The sequence below is a fragment of the Triturus cristatus genome, chromosome 1_2, assembly GCF_964204655.1.
Source record: "Triturus cristatus chromosome 1_2, aTriCri1.1, whole genome shotgun sequence".
Classification (NCBI taxonomy): domain Eukaryota; kingdom Metazoa; phylum Chordata; class Amphibia; order Caudata; family Salamandridae; genus Triturus; species Triturus cristatus.
In genome coordinates, this window is record NC_140580.1 from 252,749,430 (window position 1) to 252,771,430 (window position 22,001).

General features: G+C 47.0%; 1 protein-coding gene across 1 annotated transcript in view; it reads right to left on the minus strand.

Moving 5' to 3' along the window:
* KIFBP (kinesin family binding protein) overlaps positions 1-22,001 on the minus strand; it is a 517,175-nt gene that overhangs the window by 358,668 nt on the left and 136,506 nt on the right. Inside the window, exon 4 of the mRNA XM_085603547.1 lies at positions 355-538. Within this exon, the coding sequence (XP_085459673.1) occupies positions 355-538 (184 nt within the window). The remainder of the gene's footprint in view (positions 1-354; positions 539-22,001) is intronic.

Sequence of the window (22,001 nt, forward strand, 5' to 3'; positions counted from 1 at the left end):
CCAGACCAATTCAGCATCTCTGAGTAGAAGAGCTCTTGGGCCCAATAACAGGGACAGAAAAAGAAGAAAACTGCTGAAATGGCAAAATCTGAAATACTGAGTTTTATCAGAATGCTTCACCTTACTGTACACTACATTTGAATGTCTTTAAGGTGAGCAAATCGGAAAATATTTTTCTGCTCAGGTCCAACATATCTGCAAAACCTGGCATAACGTTTTCAAGTGTGTATTTACTGGCATCATGAACCCAAAGCCTTTACAGCACAATATAACATAATATACACAAAACTCAAGAGGGTAATTCTGACAGAATTGCAGGTTAACAGTAACTATTAAACATAGCTAGATTTTTACCTTAGGAAGATAATACTGTGAAAGTGTTGCAGCATTGATTGCCCATTCCAGTGGATTATAGGTGGTGAATTCCAGTTGGCGCTGAAGAGTGGTGTGACAGTACTGAGCTGACTTCTCGTTCAACTCCAAGTGTTTGTATACTTGGGCTAAATAATAAAGAGTATGGGTGTGGACCCTCTCAAACCTGCAATGAAAGGATTTAAAGTTTGCATTAGTATAACCAATAAGCATTGATCCTGCAATCAAGCTTGATATATATGGTAACAGTTGATAAAAATTTGCCTTTATACGATTCTGTAAAGTAAAAGATGCCGTGCATTCACTAGGGGATGGCATTTGCTAATGACCTGAATGTAACATTTTTTATTATATTTACAAAAACAAAGCAGCATCTAATGAAGTAGTGGCAGACTGGTCAGTCAACCATTTTTGCATTTCCCCCCAGACTGGTATAAACAGGAGATGCTTTGAAAACTAGACTGGCTGCTATGATCCAATCATGAAAGTGGTTTTGGACCCCTTCCACTGGCAGGCTTCTGGAAACCGATATGCTTGCTTCAGTGACTTAATGTAGCACCATAGATTGCTTTTCCAGACCACAAGGTAAAACAGTGCTGCAACACATGCACTTGTGCACAGGGATTTTCCTATGCAGGTTCTCTGTAGAGGAAACATGGAGCATTAGGCCTGATATGCATCTTTGTAGGAGTGTAAAAAAAAATTAATAATTGCAATGCAATACAAAGAATGAAAATGGAAACAGAGCAGCTAGTGCTCTTTACGGTAATTGGTGTGTGCATCTACAGCCTGCAAAATTTATTGTAGCGGAGGCCCTGAGCATAAACAAGGAGAGAAGGGAGAGCGTAGAGGTATTGATTCATAATATGCTACAAAAAATCTTCTAACGAAATGGGGCTTTACATGTCAAGACAATTTGTTTTCTGGCATAATGGTGTTCTACACAACTTCAATATGAAATCTGGCATGATGGTCCTTATGTACATAACGGGCAATGTGCACGCTCCAACTGTAATGGTGGTTTACCAGAAGAGATAAAATGAATCGCACGCTATAAGTGTGGGGAATTCCCGATCTGTATTTATTAGTGCCAGTAGTAGAGCATTTAATTCTGCCAGCTGAGCTGTGCAGTCTCCGAGAGACTGTGTTCTTGTTTTGCTAGGATAGAACTTGCCTTCCAGCATAGGTCCTTTTACAATCGCACAAGTTGCCCTGTATTGCTGCTTACTACTTATGGCAGTCTGAGCAGAACCGTTAGTGTAAATAATATATTCATACTGATCTAGAGGCATTATTTCATTCGGAAGAGGGTATTCTTGTTCCTACTGCAGAAATGCTTGTGTTTTTAATTTGGAATCAAATTTGTAGTCTACATCTGTTGCAGTGAGAGAATTAGCTCATTGTATCCATCGCGGATGTAAAGCTTTTGCATTTGGAACGCTTGCTTTTGTAACAGCCTCTAAGGTCGGTACCGGAGATACGACAATTACTTGTTTCCCCAGAGCCAGTACTCTCTCACTACAGCAGTCTGTACTGCTGTCAGAATTTTTTCTGTAGAAGCAAAGTGCATTTCAGCGTTTGTGTACAAATGGGATTTGCATGCTATGGGTACAGTTTCGCCTTCATTGAAGGTTAGGTATGTGTATCCTGATTGTTCCGCTATTACACTGATCACCGGATTTGTGGTATTTACACGTGTGCATTTTGAAGCTATAATGTCAGCGTGTAAGGAACATAGGATTTCCGTGTGTTCCTGTGTCCAATGTCTCATTGAAAAATCAGGTCTGATTAAATCGTAGAAAGGTTTTACTCTCTGCGTAATCCAGAACGTATGTTCTGCCAAAACCTAGAAATCCTAAAATGGATTGTAAATGTTTCAGTCTTTGGAGGTTGGAGCAGCGCACATTTGTCTAAAAAATTAGCTGCAAGGCTTTTCCCTTCACTTGATAACTCGTATCCCAAAACTAGGACACTGAGGTGGGCTATGTTTGATTTTTTAAAGTTACATTTGTAGCAATCCGAGGTGAATCCCCAAAATGATGTTGCTCACCCTGGTCAAATGATCCAATAAATCATCATTAGTCAAATAAATACCATCAACATAGGACAATGCCTCCTCATCAAAATTTTGAAGCAACTTACCCTAGCTGAAAACAACCCGGGGCTATTCTTATATCCTTGGGGCAGTCAACAGAATTGACGCTGAGAGCTTAGGGCTCAAATGCTGTCAGATGTCTGCGTTCAGGCACTATATTTTGGCAGAAAAAAACATTTGAGATATCTTGTGTTTTGTATTTCTTCCGCACAATGTTATTCATTAATGCGCCACTGTGTGCATTCTATACTGAAAATGTCTCTGTGCATGTATTCAAAGGTCTGTAGTCTAAAACTAGATGATATGAATTACCTGGTTTCATTACGGGAAATAAAGGATTATTCAATGAGGAGGTGCAATCCTCAATTACACCTTGGTATTCAAGTTGATCTAAGATCTCCCTGACAGTTTTTTTTGCTTCTGGTTTTATTGAGTACCGTCTCTGTGGAGTTGGAGTACTTTTTACTGGTATTACATGGTGAAGTGACTTAGCATCCCACTTTACATGATTGCAGTATAATGCAGGAGATAATGCTACCTCCCACTCCTGCGTGTATGAATGTTTCAGTGATTCTGGAATGAAGTCAGAGAAAGCTGGTAAAATTACTGTTTCCCCTTTTGGGCAATCCATAACAAACTCCGGGTGTCAATCTTTTTCAGCCAAAAGGATGTCATATCCTAAGGTCAGGTTCTCCCAAAAGAGGCCTTTAATTTATCTGGGTTTGTCCCCCTCCATTTGGAATGTTATTTCGTATAATAGGTGTGGGACACTTACCCTAATATCAGGTGTCTCCACAAGGATATGTTCAATCAACACCGCTGTCACCAGATATTCCATCAAGTTCTAGCGAGCTATTGTTACTTCTGCTGTGCTGTCTAGCATCGTCAGAGCCCATTCAGAAGTGGAGTCCTCGGTATCCTTGGCATTTCTAATTTCAAGGTCTGCTACCTTCTTTTTAAATTGAGGTTTTGATTTTGGTTTATCCTCTTTCTTGGAATTATAGTCCAAAGTACGGTGTGTATCTCTGGACTGTGTCAGTTCTTATGGTCTGTTCTGACTGTCCTTCCCTCTGAGTTTGTTGATGAACCCTGAAAAGAACGAAAGGAACGTGTATCAGTAACCTGATACCGGTCATGTTTTTTTTTTTTTAATGTCATCACGATTCCTACGGTTGTACCTCCTTTCGGAGAGTTCCTGTTGAGGAGATCCACCCCTTGATTGTGATCTATTGTCTCTATTCTTTTGTTTATTGTCCCATTTTTGTTTTTAGAAGAATCAGGTCCTTGCTTGGTGTTATCCTGTTCAGGAACACCCATGAGTTGAGGTTTTGTTGCTCTAGCTCACAAATTATCTCTACCTAATTTGGCGTTTGTATCTTCGATAATTTAAGGTAATTCATGCTCCTGTTGTATAGGAGTAGAATCCCTCAGGCTTTGGCGTATTGCCCCTCCTGCTGCCTTCCCTTTTATGTTAGCCAACATAAAAGTTGATACCTGGGCTAAATTTCCTAACAATTTCATCCCCAAGTTCAGAACAGGTTCTGCTCCATACTCTTTCTGCAGCGGTCTCATACGTCTTGCATTACTGCTATTGCAGGGATACCATGTGTTCTGGTATAAATGCCAGCGAAAATAGAACCCCAAGAGGCACAATCCTCTATCGGGGGAAATAACCCATTGGTAAGCAGATTGTTAGCATTCTGTGCTTTTCTCGAGGGCTTGTGTTTGGGAACATCGTCACTCACTGTGTGATTTTCTGAGCTATCCAGAATGGCTTTTGTTTGCGTTTAGTGGGCATTTTACCCATAACTGCATTCAGTGTTTGTAGAGTTATTTTAGTTGCATTTCCTTGTATTTGATCTGCTGATGTAACCCTTGCTGGTTGAAGTGTGAGCGTTCTCATAATGAACGGAATTAAGTTTCTGTAAAGCTTTATTACTTCTTTGTGTAGTGGACATAAGTCTGCTACTGGCATTGTGTCAATGTCTGGATGCGGTGTGTACGCCGCTAGGACTGGCCAAGTCGCTCAGTCTCTGCTGAGCTGACCGAAGTCTTACTTTATCTGTTGTGTGTGGGAGGGTGCCTTTAAACCAGTTTATATGCTCCTGATAGGTGAGTGAAACTTCAATGTCCTCATAATCAAAGTATTCCTCTGGTATTTCATCTTCAGTGTAGAAATGAAACGAAAGTTACTGTCTCACCTCTAGCTGTGACTCCATAGTCCGCTAATTTTAAAGTAAGGGCAGTTCTAACATTCTCTGAAATGTTTATAGCATCTTCCCGTCCCTATTCCCCCATTGCAGTCACACATAATGTGGCTGCACGGTCATCTTCTTCAGTCATTGATGAGAGTTTTAAGGAAACTGAGAAGGTTTTATGCACAATAGGGAACTATTTATCCTTCAAGCTTGAATAAACCTACAGCCAATACATAGGATCTGCCTACTCGGCTGTGTCGGATTTTTCCTTCCCCACTCCAGACATCTCTGGATAATCTGTGAGTAGGGGGTCTCTGAGAAAGCACGACTGAACTACTCAGATTTTTTTGTTAAATAAGAACCAAACCAACGTTGGTGGCGCAATTTCATAAATCTATATAGGATCTGCGCATTTAGACAACAAACTGTGGGATTGGCATTCAGACGGATTCCAGACACCCCCACTGTATAGGTTCGCCTGTTTACCAGCTAGTTTACAGTGCCACTGTAAACTTCTCTTACAAAGGAGAGAATAATTCCTGGCAACTATTGAACATGACAACCCTGTCCCATCAGGGATCATGGAAACAGTACAGTACTTGTCGCTCAGTCACTCGCTCACTTTGTCTCAGAGAAACACAGAATAAACGGTGAGTACGTTTTCCACTAAGTATTTATTGAAACAGCGTCATTATAGTGTAAAATAAGTGTGCTGAAACAACCATAAGACAGAAACAGCTAAAAATGATTATAATCACCAACAGAGTAAATAGTTGATGGATTTCTACCATAGTGCTAAAACAATGAATATATGCAAGTATGTAAATGCATGACAATAATAAAGCGCACTCCTACGATGCACCCAAGTGTACCTATCTTGTATGTAGGTGTAGAGCCAAGAATCCCTCTGGGATGAGGTCAACTCAATTACCTGGTGCGAGAGAATGAAGGACCTCATCTTGGTCTCGAGATGGACACCCCGTGGGGGATGTCAGACCACTACGTGCTGGAGTGTCTGCATGCAGGAACCTCAGCGTCGCGTGTCGGTGTGTCAGCATGGAAATCTTTCTACTCTGCCTGCCCTGCAAAGATATGGTGTATATATACCCAAAAGGTACCCTCAGGGGGTTCTACCATGATGTGTCATGTCGGCCAAGGATGATGGAAGGGATGCCCCTTCTACATAGTTATTATGCAGAAGATGGTAATCCTGCTGTGATTCTGAAAATCCTCATGCATAATTAATGAGGCTAGTTTTTGGGGAAAACCACACATTTATGCAGTGCTTAACTAGGTAAAAGGTCAATACCAAAGCCAGTTATGTAGTAAAATGGTACTGTAAATGTAGGCGACGGGTTAAGGGACTAAAGCCTATATTGGGGTACCCCACGAAACATAACAGTATCAGGGACTTAAGTAAGTTAACTTATTCCAATTGTCGGTGAGCCAATTAAACTTAAGGGTCATTGCACTGGCTAAGGCCTATTTGGACGGACTCTGTGCACTTTCAGAGTCAAACAATCAGCAGCATCAATCTAAAAACTTGGGGGTGATCATGTGAAATGAGGCATTTCTTTACACCTCATTTAAAAAAAAAACACGATGTGAGGCAAACAACAAAGTGTTTGCTTTTTCTGTTGAGGGAGCCTTGACCACCCCGTCATCCAAGTAAGGGTACACTTGGTAACCCAAACGTCTGAGGTAAGAAGCAACAGGGGCTCATGTAAGAGCAGTGCGGGGATTGGCCCGAGCGGGCTGAAAAGATGCTCCGCTCAGGACAGGGAGCCTGTGGGGTTCTAAAGCACGGCTGTATTGAACAGCCAAGTGGGCATGTGTGTTTTGCCGGCCTGAGACGACCAGCCAAGCACACATGCGCACTTCAAAGTGCACATAGCACTCCTCCGCCCCCTCATGCCCCGGCTCAACCCCTTCCTGCACAAGCTGGCTCAAAGCAGACAAATGAAAAAATAAAACTATACTAAGATAGTTTTATTTTTCAATTGCTGGCTGTGAGCCAGTGGAGAGATGCTCCTGCGCCATTGCGGAGGAACTGCTGCTGACGGGCACATCATGTAGTCAATTCTCCTGGACCTACTGGAACATGCTCATGCGGAAGGTAGTTTTCTGAGAAACCTGTTGTTCTGAGGCCCATGATAGATCTTTATTGGCCTTTCTTCTTTACCAGAAAGAACACGGAATAGAATCCATAAAATCAAATGGTTAAGGGAGGTTAGAGCCTCCCTAGTAAGCATGGGCATGGCTACATTGTGGGAAAATCCTTCATGCGCCCTCTTCCCCTCCAAGGAAATCCTAAAAGAAACATTGGGACCTGGTGACCCGAAATACTTCTAGAAACTGACACGTCCTCACTCACGGGAAGATTCCTAGAAGTTAAATCATCCCCAAGCATGGAACAGTATTGGGACATAAAACCAAACCGCACCATCGGAAGTTATATTTCCAGTTTAGGGTAGATTCACTACCAATAAGATCCTATACAGCAAGATGGGTCACTCTGGGCGATAGCACGTGTCCCGCCTGTAAGGCACAACTGGAGTCACTAGCCCACCTGTTTATCTGCCCTGCATATGATGCCCCTCGTCGATTGTGGCGGACGCCAATTTGTAGTGCCAGGAGTGGTGACGTGCAAAGAATACTGCGCACAAACACCTCATCACCCATTGTCATTGGAGTAGCGACATTTCTGGGATGGTCTTGGTCTATCACAGGCACTCCATGCACATTGAAGGTTTTCATCTGTAATTCTAATCTGAACTGGTACATCTGAAATATGTGAATACGTGTTTAACGCTCGTGATTTAACCTCTGTAGCCCAGTATCAACTAATATAATGAATTGCAATTGTTTTTATAGGTTTTAGTATCTTTCTAGCTGTTTTAAACAGTTTTATCCCGTTTTATTATTCCGATCCAAGATCTGAAGCATCCGATTCTGGTTTCAAAATTGCATGTTTGTATTGTATGTATCGTGCTTTTATAACATACAAGTCGAATAAAGCTTGTTGGATTGATTGATTGATTGGAAGAGAATCGGTTTCTTTGGGACTGCTTAGATTGCTTCTTGAGGAGAATTTGCTGGTGTAGCTCCCAAAAGCAATAGATGGTGTTCCTTCCTTGGTGGTTTTTGAAGACATTATAAAGTATGACTTGAGTGAACAATCTGTCTCACTCACTGGTCAAGTGTTATGAACACCCATGAGTGAAAAAGGGGAATTCTTCCTTCTACCTTCAGATGGGGAGGCGCATGGGGAGGGGAATGCAGCTGTAAGAAGTCAAGCATGTTTGTGGTTGTTTTGGGAGCGCAAATGAGAGGCGCTCCTTTTTCATCCAGAATATCTGCCATAGCACTGCCTATTTCTGCTGGATGTAGAACCCCGATCATACCTAGTTTGTCTTGAGCAACAATATGGGTGGTTTTGCCCCCTTTACTGATGAAAATTGACACTAAGTTTGAGACCTTCTTGAGCCAGTAAAAGGTGTGAAACTGGAACGGCAGAACTGAGAGCTGCCAGCAATTGCGCTGTATCATGTTTGCCAAATAAAGTGACAATCAAACTTTCGCTTGGACTTCTGGATGGACGAAAGTAGACAGCAGCCAATCTTGCAGTCGCAAACACCTGCTCTTGCTAACTGATGAAACTCTATATTGGAAAAGTCCATTTATGTGTCAGCGACAGCCAAGGATGTTGTTGCACCTTCTTTAACATACCTGGCCATGTACCTCTTATCCTCCCGCAATGAGGTCAATTAGCATCAAGAGGTCATGCCACATCTGGTGACTAATGGCCCACAACCACTAAAGCATTTGTGGCCTTGATAGAAGTAGCCACCATTGACCTACTCTATGGCCAAAATTATCAATATGTTTTCCATCTCTATCAAGAGACGCGGAGGTGACTGGGCTTTTTCAGCTTCGTTCAGAAGCTGAGGCCACCACAAAATCTAGCTTAGGATGGCCTGTAAGAAGCATTTCTGTCTCAGAGAAAATATGCAAGTTGAATTTTAAAGCCGCTCTCTCTATTAATGCATGTAATCTAGCTAGGTCGTCTGAAGGACCATCCAGCTGAATGAGGGGCTTGTCACCCTCTTTAGTTGCCACAATCATTCAACTCAAGTACCCTTATGAGGTAATTCACCTTCTTCCAGGTAAGAATAAAGTGACTCTCCATCGCGACGCAATATGAGGCCCTGGCCCGTAAGATTGACACTGTCGCGATTGATGTCACCCTGATCCGGGCCGACCTCGCCAAAACTAACGAGAGGGTCCAGGCTCTCGACACACGGACCTCCACCCTCGGTGCGGAGGTGTCGGATCTGCGGGCCGCGCTTGGAGACATCAGGGTGGTCAACGATCATATGGCCCGGCGGCTTGAGGACTTCGAGGGACGGGCCCGACGCAACAACATCCGCGTCATAGGTGTACCGGAGTCCTCCGACGGCCGCCCGGTTGACCTCGTGGTCGAGGAACTTATCCTGAAACAGTTGTCCCCGGCTGGCCTAAGTAAGTTCTTTGCCGTGGAGCGGGCCCATCGAGTTCCGGGCGGTCGGCCACGGCCGGGGGCCCCCCCGAGGCCTATCGTGGCCAAACTGTTCTACTACAGGGACCGCGACGCTATTCTGCAGGCCTCACGGGCCCACGGCCCGGTTCGTCATGAGAACTCGACCATCAATTTTTATCCGGACTTCACGCAACTGGTCCAGAAACAACGGATGGGATTCCAAGGGGTGAAGCGTCGTCTCCGCGAGCTGGGCCTAAAGTATTCGATGCTCTACCCTGCAAAACTCCGAGTGGAACATGGGGATCGGACAGCCTTTTTTGACTCTCCTGTGGCTGCAAGTGACTGGCTGGACTCTCTGCCGGACGGAGGTGGCCGTCCCGGACCCTCTGCGGGCACCGCGGGTGACGGGTCCCCTTTAGAGTGACTTTTGGTCCTTGATTTTGCCGTTTTGCACTGTACAGTCGGGTCTTATTTCATTTGCATATTGTGTTTTACCAGGACCAGTGAGGGGGGCGGGCGGGGACGGGTCCCTTACCTCCTCTGGGGTCTTTTCGTAGAATGGGGTTAGAGGGGCGACAGGCACACTGCAAGTTGGGGGGGTTTTTTGGCCCGCAGGGGTGCAGGGTGGGGGGAGTTGGTCCTGGGGTGGGGTTGGGGGGGGAGGAGGGGTTGTTTTGCTGTGTGTTTTTTGTTTACAGGGCGAGGTACTGATTTTTGTCCACATTTGGGAACTGTGCTGCAGGCTGGGGGACCCTTGATCTATTGGGGGGGATGGGGGGGGGACGGGTTGAGGCTTATGTCATGGAACGTCAATGGGTTGGGGGACCGTATCAAGCGGGGTGTAGTACTGCAATATTTGCGTCGTTTGACTCCTGATGTGGTGTTTCTCCAGGAGACGCATCTGGTTGGCAATGTTTGTCATGCAATGAACAGGGGGGGATACCGCCTCGTGGCCCATTCTGGTTTCACAACTGGTTCCAGGGGGGTGGGCATTCTCCTGCGAACCTCACTTCCGGTGGAGATCACTAAGATAGTCTCGGATGACAGAGGGCGCTATGTGTGTTTGATTGGGAGGTGGGAGGGGCAGCCCCTTGCCCTGGTTTCAGTTTACGTCCCCCCGGGCCTCCAGAACTCCACCTTCACTGACTTGGGTCGAATGCTGCTTGACCTTCCGGACAGCCTCCTGCTCATGTGGTTTCGGGTGAACTGGATCGTCACCCACCAAGGACCCTCCCCGCTGCCCAGGCATGGCTGGGTGGGATGCTGGAGACCTTCGGCCTGGTGGATAGTTGGAGATTAATGCATCCGACCCAATGTCAATTCACCTTTCACTCGGGGGCGCATGGGAGTCTCTCTAGGTTAGACTACTTCCTTATGCCCGCGGCGCAGACTGGTCGGATTCGAGAGGTCAGGCACCTGGCGCGGGGTATCTCCGACCATTCTCCGCTGTGGCTTCTTTTTGACACCGGGCCGCGGTCTGCGGGGCGGATCGCTCCCATTAACCCATGGTACCTGCGAGACCCTACGACTCGTGACAGCCTGGTTAAGGCTATGGACCAATACTTCCTGGATAACGAGGGGTCGGTGTCGTCTGCAATGTCCCTGTGGGAAGCCTTTAAAACCGTGATCCGCGGACACGCCCTTTCCCAGATAGTGGTGGCTAAGAGGGTCAAGAGTGAGGCAGTGGTGAGGCTGGAGACTGACATCTTGGGGCTGGAGTCGGCCTTGGAGGCGAATGTCACTCCGGACGGGCTCCATGCCATCAGCCTGAAACAGTTTGAATATAGGTCCCTGGTCACTGACGCGGCCAAAACTATGTATAGGGAGCAGCAGGGTCGACTGTACGATGCCGGGGACAAGGCGGGAAAGTTGATCGCGTGGCTGGACAGGAAGGAGAGAGTGAATCGTGTGGTCCCGGAGTTGCGTGCTGCGGATGGTGTGTGTGTGACGGAGCCTGACGAGATTGTGGAATGTTTTGCCGACCACCTCCGGGCTGTGTACTCCCCAGTGACTGACAGGGATGAGGACGACTCTCGCCTTCTACTGAGGGATATCGCCTTGCCCGGCCTGTCCGTTGAGGACCGTGAGCGGCTGGACGCCCCCTTGTCGGCGGATGAAATAGCGACCGCGATCCGCTCCCTTCGCTCGGGCAAGGCTATGGGTCCCAACGGTCTGCCCATTGAGCTATATAAATTGCGCCCTGACAAGCTTGCGCCCTTCCTCAGTCGCATGTTCCGTGAGTCTCTGGCGGCGGGTTCCCTCCCGGCCGACCAGCGTTTGGCCACGATAGTCGTTATCCCCAAGGAGGACAAGCCGCGAGACCGCTGTACTTCTTACCGGCCTATTTCACTGCTAAATGCGGAGCCTAAGATCCTGGCGAAAGTCCTTGCCAATCGTCTGTTGAGCGTCGTGTGCGATCTTATTCATCCGGACCAATGCGGATTCATCCCGCATCGTAACACCGCTCTTAACTTGCGGCGTCTTCACGGCGCCCTTGCCAGGGCGGAGCTCCTCTCCGAACCGGCCGTGCTGGTTTCTTTGGATGCCACGATGGCTTTTGACACCATCGAGTGGCCATTCCTCTGGGCTGTCTTGGCTAAATTTGGCTTTGGGGAAGGATTTATTGGCTGGGTGAAGCTTCTTTACACGGGACCCATGGCTCAGGTGGTGGTGAATGGGCGGGTCTCTCGGCCCTTTGCCCTCGGCAGGGGCACGAGGCAGGGATGCCCGTTGTCCCCTTTGCTCTTTGCTCTCGCCCTGGAGCCACTCGCGGCTTGGCTCCGCTGGGAGCCCTCGCTTAGAGGGATCCGGGGGGCCCCGGGCTTTGAAGATCGGGTTTCGCTGTATGCGGACGATATTCTCCTATATCTCACCTCACCGCGGCAGTCGCTCAACGTCCTCTTTGACGTTCTGACTTCCTTTGGGAATAATTCTGGTCTCACGATCAATTGGTCTAAATCCTGCGTCTATCCGATCTCCGGTGGTCCTCCTCTCCTGCCGCCTCGGCTTCCGATCCAGGTATCTCTGAGCGGCTTTAAGTACCTGGGGATATACGTTTCGCTGGACCCGGTGGCTCGCTATGAGCAGAATCTCCTGCGTCCGCTTCGGCGATTGCGGGAGGACACGGCCCGGTGGTGCAGGCTGCCCCTGTCCCCGCTGGGTCGGGCCGCGCTGTTCAAAATGATGTCCCTTCCCAGGTTCCTCTATGCACTCCAGAATTCCTTAGACGTCATCCCAGTGGCTTACTTTCGGGAGGTAGAGAGCCTGCAGAGGAGACTGGTGTGGGACGGGCGGGCGCGTATTGCTCTTGCTAAGCTTACTCTCCCCTGGTACGACGGGGGCATCGCGCTTCCCGACATTCGCAGGTATTATTGGGCCGCGCAGCTTTCGGCCATCAACCATGCCACGTATGCGCCTGGCCTGAATCCTGCGTATGAGATGGACAAGTTCCTGCTTCCCGGCGGGGACTATAACAGGGCGCTTTACTCCCGCTCGGCTGGCCGGACCCTTACGGGTCCTACTAAGATTGCGGTGCGGACCTGGAGGGCTGCCACTGCGGCCACGGGCTGGAGTGAGCGACTGACATGTGCTACTCCTTTGTTTGCCTCCGATCGCCTGGGGAGCCTCTGGACTACGAAGGGGTTTGACCAGTGGGACACGATTGGTATCAGCAAAGTGGGAGACCTGTGGCATAAGGGCGCGGTTAAGACTTTCGCGGCTCTTCAGGCCGAATATGAGCTTACGGACAGGGAGTTCTTCCGCTATGCCCAGGTTCGACACGCCCTGCTCTCGGTCTTTGGAGAGGGGACCAAGATCCCGGTTTCCTCGCCCCTCGAGGACCGCATACTTGACGGACATGTCCCCGACAGTACTATTTCTTTAATTTATAAGAAACTGATTAATCATCGGGCTGACCTCTTGGTGCGCCTTCGGGAGGCTTGGACGGGGGATGGGGTGGAATTGGACGACGAGGACTGGCAGTCTGCACTGTCGTCCCCCAAGGAGGTCGCCATTCCAGCCCGTCTCCGGTTGGTACAGCTTAAGATTCTTCACCGGGTGTATGTGACGGGTCCTCGCTTGGTCTCGATGGGGTATTCCGACGATGGGCTCTGTAAGCGGGGTTGTGGGCTCAGCGCCACCTTTCTCCATATCCTGTGGGAGTGCCGCGAGGTGGCGGACTACTGGCGCCGGGTACATACGGTTATGGGACAGGTCACTGGGGTTGTGCTGCTGCCGGAGGTGCGTCGCTGTGTCCTGAATGTGTGGGAGCCCAATGATTATAGCGCGGCTCAGACTCGGTGGGCGGCCCTGGGGAACATGATTGCCAAGAGAGATATAGCGCAGCTTTGGGGTGCCCAGCGGCCGCCCACCGTGTCAGTATGGAAGGAGAATATGGACTGGTGTATGTTCAGGGAGAAGACTGTGTATGTTGCCCATGGTAAGCCGGGGGCATGGGGCAGAATCTGGGGGCAATGGAATGCATATCGCGGGGGTATCTGTACGCCCCTTCTGGTGGACACCGATATCGCCATGTCCCCCTGACCCTTGACGGTTCCGGGCACCTTTTGGGATGACTACATATGGACGTTCATTTCCCTTGGCCCCCCCCCCCGTCCCCAGCCTCCCGGTACTCCTTCCTTTCGCGTGCTGCTTAATGGTCTGAACTGGGGTTCCCCGGAGGACGCCTGACCTGCGCTGTTTGTCTTTATGCCTCGCCTTTTGTTTTTCTTTTAGTTTTTTGTGTTTGTTGGATTTAAGTCTCCTGTTCCTTTAGAACTATCCGGAGTCACTAAGGGGCCGAGCCCCGGGAACCGACTGCAGCTTTGATAAATGTATATTTCATTCTGTACTTAGCGGCCGGCCCTGGTGGTTGTAGGCCCGTGCTTGTAACCGAATTATTGTTCAATAAAAACTTTTAAAAACAAAAAAAAAAAAAAAAAAAAAAAGAATAAAGTGACTCTGAAGAATCTCCATCTCCCATATCTTCTGCAGTTGGTGGTACCAAGTTAAGTGTCCCTGTTTTTGGAAACCTATCTTGAAGATGTAAGAGGTGGCAGGAACGTGGCATTAACCGGTGTTGGAGGTGGTGGTGGCAGAGGTGGAGTGGGCGAGATGAGGTTGGAGTGAAGTAATCTTTGAAAAATGTCCATCATCTGTTGCATTGTAGTCAAACATACCACAGGCACCTGAAGCATTTCAGTTTCAGAATATGCACAAGGTCAGTTATAAGGTGTCCAAGATGGCATGGTTCAAAATCCTGTGACCGATAATCACGCACATGGTAAGTATCATCCTCATTTATGGCATCAAGCTTCAAACTCTGGTATATAGTAGACATTTAAGAGCATGGGACTGTAATCCGTCTTTAAGGCATCTTGGTGACTTCATTCACCTTTAAATTCAGAGTCTAGATTTAGTTTTGAAGATTCGTCATCACTTGATAAGTGATAAGGTGATCAGCGTAGGGAAAACTGATGGAATGGACGTCAGTAAGTAACATCTTTGGTGTTGTGATAAACAATGATTATTTCATTCACTATGGTTCAACCATCTACTCAACATTGAAGATGCTTCTATCAACATCGAAGGCGGCCTCAGCAGCTTTGTCGTCAGTGACTGTCATAGGTGTCAATGGAAACATTGTTGATGGAGGATCTTTCTTCTCTGTCAACAATGGAGAAGTCACTAGCAGAGACAGGAAATCAATTTGGAGTCTCAGAGGTAGGTTTTTGCGCAGACTTGCGTTCATGAGGTTTCGTGCATTTCTCTGAGGAAAGCAGAGTTCTTTTATGCGAGTAGATGGCAGCAGGCGGTTTAGGCTGTAGATCCAGCTCAGTAAAGACCACATCTTATGTATCTCCTTTGTGGAAGTGCTTGGAATAGCACTTTTCAATGAATCATCGCCTGACAGGGATACATTCTCCTTAGAAGGAGGCTATTTCTTCTCCTCCAATGAATAATGCAACAATGTCCTTTCTTTGTCCTTCATGGTTTTTGTAATAAAAGTATTACAATTATCACCGAATAAAGGCTTTTGCTTAGGATCAAGGCAATGAAGACATTTGTCATCAGAGTCATCAAAATAGATCTTTTGAGGCCACAGGTATTGTAGGCCTTAAAAAAAGTGTTTCCTTCTCGGTCAGTCATTGTGACAGTTGGTGAAAGTAACTGACAAGGTCTGTGTGGTCCAGAGAATATATTTTGTTTCCTAAAAACAACTTATTGTAGGCTAAAAGCTCAAGACCGGGCTCGTTCAGGCCCAGGGCAGACCAGAAAAGGCAGCAATATAAGGTCACTGAAAGGTTACAGCAGAGATCTAACTGGACTCCCTCACATATGATGTTCAGTAAAACTGTGATCTATGCTGGCCATAGGGGGGGGAAGGGTGGGGGGGCAAGAGCTGACAATTGCACCTCACTGGCAGAAGTTAGGGTTTCTTTGAAAGAGGCGGACGTGCTACTAAACATGTTATGTGAATTTGTAGAACACAGCTAATCACCCGTGAGGGTATCCAGGTAGTGAGTAAGGTAGGCCTGAATGAGGGGTGGAGATCATGCCTGTTTCGTCCGAAAGAGCCAGGTCTTGAGGTTCGTTCGGAAGTCCATGGGGTAAAGGGAGGTTTTAAGGTGTTTCAGGAGGTCATTTCAGGTCTTGGCTATGAGGAGTGTTGTCTGCTTCTGGACTTCTTGATGTGAGGGAGGTGTGCTCTTGCCTGGTAAGCATATCGGAGGTGTCTGGTAGGTCGGTAGAAGTTGAGGTGATGGTTGAGGTAAGCTGAACCAGTGTTGTGGAGAGCTTTGTAGGAATGGGTGAGTAGCTTGAACTTGAATCTTTTCTTGACTGGGAGCAAGTGGAGATTGTTGTGGTGTGGTTATTTCTGGATGTTCAGGATGAGTCTGGCAGCGTACTGGGTGATCTGGAGTCAGTGTAGGACCTGGGCTGGGATTCCGATGTAGAGGCCATTTCCGTAATCAAGTATACTTGTGATAAGACCTTGGGTGACCGTTCGTCTGGTGTTCAGTGGGATCCACTTGAAAATATTGTGTAGCATTTGCAGGATGTGGAAGCATGAGAAGACAGCGTTGATCTGTCTGCTCATGGAAAGGTTGGTGTCCACGATGATCCGGAGGTTTTTGGCATGGTCTGCAGGGGTGGTGGGAGGCCAAGTTTGGAGGGCCACTCAGAGGCATCCCTGGGGGAGTGGCTGTTGCACGTGATTAGGACTTTGTTATTTTTTGTGTTGAGCTAGAGGCAGTGGTTTTTCATCCAAGCAGCTACGTTGCTCATGAAGTTCGCGAAGTTTGCTTTGGAGGTGCTGGTTGAGTCGGTAAGGGAGATTGAGCTATGGGTTTTGGTATAGGATATTATGTTGATGTCCGTGAAGGGAGTCATGTAGATGTTGAACAGTGTTGGATTGGGCGACGATCCTTGAGGGACTCAACAGAGGAGTTTCTTGGGTTCTGAGGTGTAGGGTGGAAGTCGAACTCGTTAAGTTCTTTCCGTGAGGAAAGAGGATATCTACTTAAGGGCTGGGCCAGACACACTGAAGTGCTGAAGCTTTCCAACGAGTGACTTGTGGAAGACTGTATCGAAAGCTGTGGAGAGGTCAGGAAGGAGGAGTGCGCCCATTTCTCCTCAGTTGAGGATTCTTCGGAGGTCATCTGTGGCCGTAATAAGGGCGGTCTCTGTGCTGTGGTTGGTGCAGTGCGGGATGGAGAGCGGTCTAGGAGTTGGAGTTCTAGGTAGGCTTTCTCCAGACCTTGGAAGGAAAATGCAGGAGCTAGATGGGTCTGTAGCTTCTGAGGGTGTTGCGAGTCTGCAGTTGGCTTCTTCAATAAGGTGTGGACTACTGTATTTTTCCAGAAAGACAGGAAGGTGGCGGTGGTTATGGAGGAGTTGATAGTGGTCAGCGTGGGAGAGACAATGGTTCTTCCAAAGTTGTATATGAAGTGAAGGCGTAGGTTCTGAGAGGGGTCCCGAGTGGATGGTATTCATCAGGTCGGTTGTTTCTTTGTCCGAAAGACTTTCCAGTTGCTTATCTGCTGTTTGGCAATGAAGGAGGTTATCTGGCTGGTCGGGGAGTTTGTATCGGTTTGCTGTAGGTCGAATGTCTTGTAGATCTTGGCAATCTTCTGTTCAAGGAGATTTGAGAGGTCGTTGTAGAGCGCTTGGGATGGATGAGGTTGCTGGCAGTTGTGGGATTGGAGAACTCCTCGAGGAGGAGTTCTTTGCAGTTGCTGGAGCTGGCTAAGAGTATGAAAGTTCTGGCCTGTTTTTTTTGCGACTCGTAGCAGTTAGTGATAGAGGTTGAGAACAGCTTTGCATGTGGATCTTATGGTGGTGCTTTTGTTGGGTCTCCATTTTCTCTCAAGTTATTTGCAGTGGCGCTTGGACTACCCGAGGTCGTTCATGTACCAACTGGGTTGTTTGTAGATCTTGTTTCTGGTGGAAGCAGTGTGGTTAGCCTAGTCGGCAAGCCATTTATGAAAGAGCTTGATGTCAACACAGGCTCCCGTTGTGGTCCTGTAGCGTCTTGGTCCAGTTTTCTTTTGATATTTTGCCCCAGTATCTTGAATGGTGCTTTAGATTTTTCTGGTGGGGTGGCATCTTGAAATGTATGATGTAGCGGTTGGACCATAAGAGCGGAGTAGTGTGGGTGGATGTGATCCTGTTTTTGGGAGGTGAAAATAGGGTCAAGTGTGTGGGTTGGTTTTTGGACGAGCTGGGTGAGTCCGAGGTTGCCGAGGTGGACCATGGAGTTAGAGTCTGCGGTGTCTTCCAAGTAGAAATTGAGGCTCCCGAGGAAGATGTAGTTGGTTGATCTGATGGAGAGGGGTGAAATGAAGTCAGAAATGTAGTTGTAGAATACCGCTCAGGGGCCCGGGCGATGGTAGACTAGGGTTCCCTTAAGGGTGGCATTGAAGTCAGTATTTTAAAGTGGAAGAATTCCAAGAGTTTGGTGTCAGAGTCCATGGAGGTGGTGCAGTAAATCCGGTTTTTGTAGATGATCACAAGTCCTCCGCCTGGTTTGTGGGTTTAGTCCTGGTGTATGATTCTGTAGGGGGGAGGGATGGCTGCGGCAATGTTCGGACTGGAGGCTGGGTTGAGCCATGTTTTGGTCAGGAAAAGAAGGTCTGGTGTAATGCTGTTAAGGAGGTCACAGACTTCAGTGGAATGCTTCCCGAGGGATTGGATGTTGAAGAGCATAGCAGACAGTTTCTGTGGGATGGTGGAGTGCGTCACTTGTTTGGTGGGGGTGGTATTGGAGTCTGAGGTGTTGTAGGTGAAATCACAATGGCTGCAGGAGAAAGGTCCTACCCTGGTGCTAGTGGATGCAAGGCAAACACTGCTGTTGAAGCCTAAGGACATTCTAGCACTATTTACTGACATTTACCATTACCAGGGATTCACAGACTGACTAAGAATGATTCAAGCAGGTAAATACATGATAGATCCAATGAAGGAATAGGTTACTTACCCTGTAAGCATCTATTTGTAGGGTGTAGTGCCATAGAGTCTTATGCTGAGAATATCCTGCCATCGAGTGTTGGGCTCGGACGTTTTCAAGTTGTTTTTCTTTGAAGAAGTCTTAAAGTCATCAGGTATAGCAACTCCTTCTCTAGTGTGCATTGCGCATGTTCCTTGGCTTCTTTGTTGGACTGTTTTTGGCTCATCAGATGAGCTTTAGGATTGGAGCAATATAGTGAGAGAAACGATAAACATGCAAGTGAATAGTAGTGTAGCAAATAACATGTTAGATAGATAACATGTGAACCAATAGCTACTGGGGAGGAGGGTGGGTGCATATGAATCTACAGCACTACACGCTACAAATAAGATGCTTACAGGGTAAGTAACATTCCATTCATAGCTCGTGTTGGCCGTAGATACATAGGCTTAGCATCAAAGGTAAAGCAGTGCGCTCCTATGAGGTGGTCAGCCACTGGTTGATGTAGAGGTTTGAAAAAGTGTTCTTAATACAGCTTGCCCCATTCAAGTTTGTTGATTAGCTAAGACATCAACACAACAATGTTTTGTGAATGTAAGTGAATTATTCCACGTAGCTACTCTACAGATATCCGCTGATGGGATGTTTCTTAAAAAGGCAATTGAGGCTCCTTTTTTTGAGTGTGGGTGAGGTCTTGGAAGTAATGTCAGTATCCTTTTTTGCTTTGATGTAGCAAACCAGAATACATGTAACTATCCATTGGCTATCCATGCCTTGGATATGGGAGAACCTTGCCGCACCTTTGCAAATGCAACAAAGAATAAAAGTTTTTCTAAAAGACTTGGTTCTCTCGATGTAGAACATTAATGTAATTTTAACATCTAGTTTATGTAGGGCTCTTTCTGCTATTTAATCAGGTTTAGGGACGAAAACAGGTAGTAAAAAGCGGACACTAGCTTTGGTAGTTATTTTGGGTTAATATGAAGTACTAACTCTGTTGGAAATATTTGGAAGAATGGTTCTTCTAATGAAAATGCCTGGATTTCACTTATTCTTCTTAGAGAAGTGATAGCCACTAAAAACGTCACTTTCCATGTGAGGAGCTCAAGTTCACAGGAATGAAGTGGCTCAAAGGGTGGACCCATGAGTCTAGTGAGAACAATGTTAAGATTCCAGACAAGTGCTGGTGGGGAGGAATAACTCTTTTTAGTCCTTCAATAAAGGCTTTAATTGCTGGAACTTTAAAAAGTAACATCTGTTTTCTGTATTGCATATAATCAGCCAAGGCCACCATGAAGTAGTAGGAGCAGTCTTTATTTGCATGATTAATTAACATCTTTGCAATCTTGGTTACATTATACATAAAAAGATAAACTGTGTAGAGAAGAAAAAAAGGATACTAAAAGGATCATTTGCATTTTTCCTGTGTGCCCATATTAAAGTGACAGCGTTCGTGCAATAAAGTCAGTAATCTGAGAAAACAGCATTTGGCAGCTTACAAGGTAAAAATGGGATTTATTTTCCCCATGTATGTTGAGCATATAATTACTTCTTGACAGTCCCCATTAATTGGTATACTGCTGCCGACAGGGGGCTGTAAATCAAATGGTCAGTAGAGCGATGTAAAAATTTTTGTTGTAGTTCTTAGGGTCCCCCGTGTTTGGAGTGCAGCAATCTATATGTATTGCAGTGTTGGAGAAGTCGGTATCCTGCTTTTTTTTTTATGCATCGTTTTATTACAGAAACAAAAACAAAGAAATACAGACAAAGAATAGTAAAGTGCAGTGCAGTCTCTATCTTTTCCAACCATCCCATTGCAGAAATACAGCGATTATCACAACAATCTATAGGATTAACAATGCAGTCACGTGTTATATACATTACATCTTAAGCAACACATTACTCAGCTTCCTGGTCAGCTGAAAGTGGGGGAGCGTCACTGAATGGTGTACAGATCATCCCCCTGCTCATACTCCAATTACCCTAGATTCTCATCCATTTTTGTGGGCAGCCTCTGTCTTCGTATATGACCCTCTCCGCTTGCATTCACCAGTCCATATCCGACTCCTAATCCCCGAACCATGGCTTAGCACCCCCTTCCATGTCCTGGCTACGTTCCGCTTCGCCACCATACAACCCAGGGAAATCCAAATTCTCTCAGCTCTCGTCAAGTCGATGCCCTCCCAAATGTTAAGAAGACATAAGGGGGGGTGAAACCTCCAAAGCTTTATGACAAACAGATAACATCGCTGATGTGACCTTTTCCCAGTATGTCTGAAGAACCGGGCAATCCCACCACTGGTGCAGATAGGTGTCAGGTTGACCACACCCTCTGGGACAGGCTGAGCAGCCCAAAATACCCATTTGACAAGTACCGAGCTGGTGTAGTAGGCTCTATGCAGTAATTTAAGTTGGATACATTTAAAACTGGATCGAATCGCCACCTTGCGAGGGGATGCCAGAGCCTCCTGCCAATCTTCATCGCTAATGTCCCCAACGTCATCCACCCATTTTGCACGAGTCTTCCGCAGAGTGTCCGATGTGTTTAGTATTTTACGATAGGTCAACGAAATGGCTTTTTCTTGGAGGTAATCATCTAGCAATCTGTCCTCTGGGGCAAGGAGACCAGTAGATCCGTATCTTTGGGTATAGCGCTTTGTAATGCACTGCGGGCTTGAAGGTATCTAAATGTTTCTCTGCTGTGTAGTTGATAATACTGTTGAAGATCACTGAACGGGATCACCTTGCCGCCGCCCCAACGTCGCCCACCCTCGTGAGACCTATCAAGTCCCATTTGTCAAATCCGGTTTGTGACAATAACATTCCCAACTGGGACGTGTTGAGCAATAGGGTGACCTGTGTGATTTTATCCTTCCACCCCAGGGCGGCGGTTGCTTGTGGTGGAGGTAGGAGTGCATTTTGGTACATACTTCTTCCCTCCATACAATGCCCTGGGATAATTGCCGGGAAGCATATTGTGTCTGTCCATCCTATAAGCAGGCTCGGTCCCTGGGCGATGCACCCAATGATTGAGAACTATTAGTGGAGACCGAGTAATAACTTTTAATTGCTGGCAGGGCTATACCACCATGGCACCAACTTTTTGTGAGTTTGGCCAACGCTATTTGAGGGGTACCATCATTCCAAAGCAAGGCGCGTACCGCTGACTCAATAGCGTTAAAGTTTTGTGGCAGGACCAAATAGGGTGTATTCTATAGGGCATAGAGAAATCAGGGTAGCGCCATCATTTTGTAGAGGCAGGCAATGCCCAATAAGGTGAGGGGCAGTATCTTCCAGTGTTGCACGTCAGCTAGGAAACTGGGCAGAGGAGAAACCAGGTTGCGGTCGTGAAATACTGTTGGGTTCACA